Consider the following 6,668-nt stretch of genomic DNA (forward strand, 5'->3'; position numbering starts at 1 on the left):
GTAGCCGGGACAACTTCTTTATGTTTACAGATGTGACGTAATGATGCAGCAGCATGCTCGAATTTCCAGCGAAAACCTATCCGTACCACTCAAATTAGAAAACATTATTATAAGATGACCGTTGTGAATCGGGCTAAAGTAAGGGGATAGTTTCGAACACTTGCTGGTTATGTACTTGCTCAAATATTGATTTCGGATAATTTTTAACCAAATTTATGGACTGCAGCTTTAACTGTTTGGAAAATCAATAATATAAATTCTGACGCTTAATTTGAGTTTTTACAAACAATATACACACAGATTTGTTCAGCTTGTATTTCACAAGCCAGGCTCTCAAGTTAACAAACAGAATAGCGCTTTTAATGTCGACCATAGACTTGATCGGTGTCGCGTCATAGCTGTGTGGGCGGAGTCGGCGTGGGGGAAAACAGTCCTTTCCCCCTCATTGGAAAAGCATGGTGTTGACTCAGAATGGTCTACATAAAATAATTTCTGCCGCTCGACAGAGCAACATACGTATAAAAACTCAGCCATATTGGGTCGGACTGTCTGTACGGTATCTGTGACTGGACAAACGACACAACGGAATGGCCAGAGGTGTCATTTCCCGACATTTTTTGTTACATAATTGAACAAGAGGCAGCTTACTACAAGACTATAGGAGACGGCTTGTGAAAGTAAACATTTGTCGTTTTGTTTTGCTTAATTTAAATTAAGTGATAAAGACTTGAGTAAAAGTCTGTCGTACTTTCTTATTGATATATTAAAAAGATTTTTAACATTGACAAAACAGGTAACATTAAGGTCCACTTTAATGTGGAATTTAATGGACTTTAGTCAGGATAGATGCGAAATTAAATTTTTCAGAAATTATGAAATTTCGACTTCAAACATGACAAATCTAATCACAATTTAGATTCTGAACTATCCATTTATAACATTTTAAAACAGTTATCAACATCAATATGAAACTAAAAACTTACAAACATACAGCACACAATTAAAGGCTAACATTACTAAGACTAGATATCAGAGATATCATGTTGCATTGAATGTGATGATCAAACTTTTCGGAGTTCAGTTCAGGACACTGCAGAAGTAAAATTGACTTGCTTGACTGAAGTCTTTTTTCTTTTCTGCTTCAAAATCTTTAACTCTCGTACCCATTTCTTCAACTCTTCCTCTAATAGTGCCACTTCGTTTAATCTGTCGTCCTTTTGAAGGCTATCCGATACCACTGAAGCCACTTAATAGGGCAATTCCACACTCGTGGCAAGAGCAAACCATTCTCTTTTGTTGTGTTAAAGTCATAGCACTGAAACTCTGCAGAAAAGTGAGGAAAATGAGAGAGGACGGATAGATAAAAAGGTTCGGTACGATTGTGTTTGCACGCTACGAGCAAGTAGGACAGAGATCAATCGCATTAAAGCAAAAACAACACAAAAGATGGATAATGAAAGAAGAGAATGAAGTGGAGAGAAAGAGAGCGGGTGGATGATTAGTAATCCACATGACAACAATGAAAGTGTGATGGATGGAAGAGTCAGACACTCACTGAGCAAAGGACTTGTCTATTAACTCGGTGTCATTGATCTGCACGATGCACTCGTCCTCTTCAAAGATCCCCTCTTGTTCAGAGCGGCTGTTCTTCTCGATGGCTGGGATATTTAGACCCAGAGTCCTGATGACACAAGCAACGAACAGATTTCAGACAGGGAAGGGCATTCAGAAAATAACTGAAGATATTAACTGTACATAAGAAGCAGAATTCCAACTGAAAATAACTTATATAAAATGTCTCTAGTTTTGTGAGTACAATAAATAAAATGGTGCTGGAACTGTGGCCAAGTGGTTTGCTTGTTCTCCAAATGCAATGAGAGGTTACATAAATTATATAAAGTAATATAATTTTTAAAAAAGTTATAAAGCATAATTGTAATAAAATAAAATTAAATTAAATTAAATATCTAAAAATGGAAAAACAGAAAAAAGTCAATGATAAAAGTATATTAAGTATAAAAAAAGATATGGAATATGGTATATGACACACCAGGAAAAAGGCAAGCGTTATTTACTTTTTTTAATGATTTTAATGAAAATATCAGATATATTTTAGAAACTTTCTCTGAGCTGTCTCTCGATATTAGAGGCATCAGCATCTTTCTGTTTTGAGAACTGACCTGGTCAGGCAACCGTTTCAATGATCAAGATTTTATTTGCTGTTACTTCCTTTAAGACTTTAGGGTTTCCTTTGGGTCTTACACCTAAAGAGTAGTTCACCAGGCCACCACACAGGTTTGCCCAGCTACAGAGAGAGGGTCTATTTCCATCCGGAGCTTGTCATCGTCTACCCAGGGAGGACTTCCTGTCATGCAACATGTGTGTGTCCTTGCCCTGAGAACTTAACTTTTGACCTATTCATGCAGTCTGAAAGAGCCATTCTTCTAGCTACTTCCTGTAAGTGTTTGAGTGCGTGTCTATGGGCAAATATGAATGGGACACTGTTGACTTATAACACTGAAATTACAAAAGTGAAACCACTAAGTAATCCACGCATGCCACAGATAGCGTTTATAAATGTGAAATAAGGTGATGCTACTCCTTTATAGAGTAAAATATATTTATTTTATTCACATTTACTTAAGTTAGTCTAATGGTCAATTAATATTGTTTTATATAATGGCCAATACTGAAGAAAATGCTAAAAAAAAATTAGATTTTTTTTTATCATAATAAATAAAACACTCAAAGTGAGAAAACATAAAAAAGGTAAACTTAATTATAGTAATTGAGAAATGGTCAGCTGGCATTGTTTTATATAATGATAAAATAAAATAAAATAAAATAAAATAAAATAAAGTCTGAAAGAGCCATTCTTCTAGCTACTTCCTGTAAGTGTTTGAGTGCGTGTCTATGGGCAAATATGAATGGGACACTGTTGACTTATAACACTGAAATTACAAAAGTGAAACCACTAAGTAATCCACGCATGCCACAGATAGCGTTTATAAATGTGAAATAAGGTGATGCTACTCCTTTATAGAGTAAAATATATTTATTTTATTCACATTTACTTAAGTTAGTCTAATGGTCAATTAATATTGTTTTATATAATGGCCAATGCTGAAGAAAATGCTAAAAAAAATTAGATTTTTTTTATCATAATAAATAAAACACTCAAAGTGAGAAAACATAAAAAAGGTAAACTTAATTATAGTAATTGAGAAATGGTCAGCTGGCATTGTTTTATATAATGATAAAATAAAATAAAATAAAATAAAATAAAATAAAATACTCAATACTCAATACTCGAGAATCAAAAGGGAGAATTTGTACAACAGTGCATCTCATGGTCCATTATCAGGCAAGTGTGTGAAGACACCATGAATCTGTGTGTGTGTGTGTGTGCGCGCGCGCTTTACCTTCCACTCAGTGAGGAGCAGTATGATATGACTTTGATGCCCAGAGGCCCGAGGTCTCCAGAAATATCCACCATCCGTGTTAGACTGCTGCAGAAAAAAAACACAATGGTCACGGTGGTTAGTTACATTTTTCTTGACAGAAAAAAAGGAAAACGACTTCCACAAACTGAAAAATATATTTTGGAAGTGGAAACTTTCAGCGGAACGCAATTACATTAGCAGAACAACAGTCACATGTCAAAATGACAAGCCAAAAAACCATTACGGTAGGAAGTGTCTTGGATATCAATGGAGTGCTCCTCCTGTCACCTGCATCATTTCCTCAGGTCTAGAGCTCTCGAGGTGTGTGTAACATTATAGTGTTCAATCAGAATCCTCTGACCTTGCACTTACATTGAAACACAAACAAATACACATAGGATACACAATTTTTATATTTACTGAAATAAAACAGAGTTGTTTGTCCATGCAAAACCATGCCACAACAATACTATGATGTTCTAAGTGTTTGTTATGTGGTAACAAGGGTATTCTGGGTGGTTACTAGGTTGCTGCAAAGATGTTTTTGATGGATGACGGACGGACGGACGGACGGACGGACAGACGGACAGACGGACAGACAGACAGACAGACAGATAGATAGATAGATAGCATTGAACCAACATCTGCATCAATGTACTTGCATAGAGTATGTTTCTGGCCTAAAGCAGTCAATGCATTTCAGACACAAACCTACACACAAAAGCATTCATAAAAGTATTCACCAGCTACTTCTATCAACACACACTGAAAATCCATTTGCTGTTTATGTCCTGTGGGACAACATTAATGACCAAACAAATGAGTCAGAAGCCAGCGGAGTCACTGCCATTCAGTGTGTCTGAGATGAGAGCCGAAGGCAAAAGTGCCTACCTGCATCTCTCATCACAATAAAGACAGAATGGAGGAGAGGAGAAGATGAGAGACAGAGGAAGAGAGAGAGGGGGATGTGAGCTCTTCCATCTTTGTCAGAAAAAAAAAATTTCTGGAAAATTCAGACAAGCTAGATAAATTGCAGTTACTTACTAACTAAAACCTATTTATTTTACCTATTTTAATTTATTATGGATGGATGGATGATAGACCCTTTTATTTATTTTACAAATTTAATTTAATTTTAAACTATTTTTATTTTAAATTATTTCATTTTATTTTATTTGTTGTGGTGTTTTCTAATGTTTGCTATTACTCTTGTTTAAATTTGATCATACTCATATTACTGACTTACAATATTTACCTGGCTGATGATAAAACAGGCAAAAAAAATATCACATATATAAACATTAAAGTTTGAAGTCAGTAGTTTTTTTATGTTTTTTAAAACAAGTCTCTTAAATACAAAAAAAGTATTTTATTATTTGAAAAAATGCAAAACAATATTATTACAATTATGAAATATTATTACAATTTAAAATAATTTCTATTGAATACATTTTAAAATGCAAATTATCCCTGATGCAAAGCTGAATTGTCAGCATCATTACTCTATGACTTGCTGCTCAAGAAACATTTCTTATTATTTTCAATGTTGAAAATAGTTGTACTGCTTAATAATTTTTTGGAAATGGTTTTATGTATTCTTTAATGAATAGGAAATTCAAACAAAAGAACAGAATTTATATGCAATAGACATTTTAAGTCTTTACTGTCACTTATGATCAATTTAATGCATCTTTGCAGAATAATTTATTTTAAAAAGAAAGAAAGAAGAAAAACTTGTTGACCTCAAACTTTGTCTACGTATATAGATACACACATACCTAAATCTTACATGCATACCTAAAATGTAAATTCTGTTTTATTCTCAGAGCTACATCCAGGGCTCGACAATAAGGACTGCCAGATGGCCCAGGGCCAGTGTGTAAGACGTTCGGGACAGTTGACGAATTTGTCACTTGCTAATTTAAAAATTCAAGCGATTTTAAAGAATTCCAGCAAGACAACTACATGCAAGTAACTTTGTAGCTTTAACAATGATTAATATATATTTAATTTAATCAGTAGAGTACAGATGCACCGGTCGAACAGCCATTTTTTTTTTTGTTTTATTTCAGCCGATCTCTGTTCCAGACTTGCACACAAACTGCACTGCAATCATTTTCCAAAATGTCATTTGTGTGGAAATATTACAAAGTGTGTAAACAGGACGTTAACAGAGGCAGAGATGCTGAAGATGGACGCAAAGAGGAGAAAATACAGCTGGCAGAGCAGCTCACTGTTCACAATGTGCGAAATACTGGAGGAAAATCCTGAATATTGAATTGGGGATTTATATGAATGTATCTCTGTGGGGAACTGACTGACTTCAGAAAAGTTTACTTAGTTTTCTTTTCATCTTGCCTCTGTATAATGCATTTAGTGTTAATAAGTGCAGCTGCTTTGTTTACAGCTGTAACCAAGGAAACGCTGTGTACATCCAAATTTCAGCTGTACTGGCCTCTTAAATGTCATGTAAAAAAACAAACTGGTTTGTCAATATCAGTCAAACGAACCGTTCCTGTGTAAGTGGACGCCTGAATAAACTTCCATGTGACTTTCTGCTGATAGTCTAGTTACAGACTATTGTCAATGTAACGTTACGAAGCGCTGCCACATCTGCTAAATAATGATGCTAACTACCAATACACACAAACAAACTCAACCGGCTAGTGAGATCAGGCAACATTCTTCCACACGGCTTGATCTGCAGAGCGCATCACCACAAAAATAAAACCTCCCCTCCTATATTTGCATTCCTCCCAAAATAAAAACCCCTCTGCCAGTTTGCATGTGCCCAGTGTAGCACGGAGCGTCCATGAATTTACATGAATAAAAACTGAGACTGGCAGCAGCTCATCAGACAGATACAGAGCTTATTACTGCTCACACACCACAACAGCACGACACACAGAGAGTGGGTTTGTGTGCGCTGAGAGAGTGCCAAAGAGGGAAAAACACTTTCTCTATTCCTGTGATCAATTCCAAGATAAAAGAGAAAAATACTTCCTGAAATACTTTCTAGTCCCAAACCACAATTTATCTGGAAAAGAAATGAAACAACAAATTTCACATGAATCACACGCCCTCAGAAACTGACTAAACCTACACTAGTTATCTATGTCACTAATATCTTGCTGAATGTTTTATTTTATATTTCATTTGTTTTATGTTTATTTTTGTGTTTTTAATATATATATATATATATATATATATATATATATATATATA

At 34.9% G+C, this 6,668-nt stretch overlaps 1 protein-coding gene across 1 annotated transcript in view; it reads right to left on the minus strand.

The window, feature by feature from the left end:
* The window catches only part of LOC107750057 (partitioning defective 3 homolog B-like), a 177,748-nt gene that overhangs the window by 107,347 nt on the left and 63,733 nt on the right, over positions 1-6,668 (minus strand). The window contains exons 6-7 of the mRNA XM_016565315.1: positions 3,423-3,509; positions 1,556-1,681 (exon numbers count right to left, since the gene is read on the minus strand). Of these exons, the coding sequence (XP_016420801.1) occupies positions 1,556-1,681; positions 3,423-3,509 (213 nt within the window). The remainder of the gene's footprint in view (positions 1-1,555; positions 1,682-3,422; positions 3,510-6,668) is intronic.

This window comes from Sinocyclocheilus rhinocerous, unplaced genomic scaffold (assembly GCF_001515625.1).
Source record: "Sinocyclocheilus rhinocerous isolate Xijiao unplaced genomic scaffold, SAMN03320098_v1.1 scaffold1956, whole genome shotgun sequence".
Lineage (NCBI taxonomy): Eukaryota > Metazoa > Chordata > Actinopteri > Cypriniformes > Cyprinidae > Sinocyclocheilus > Sinocyclocheilus rhinocerous.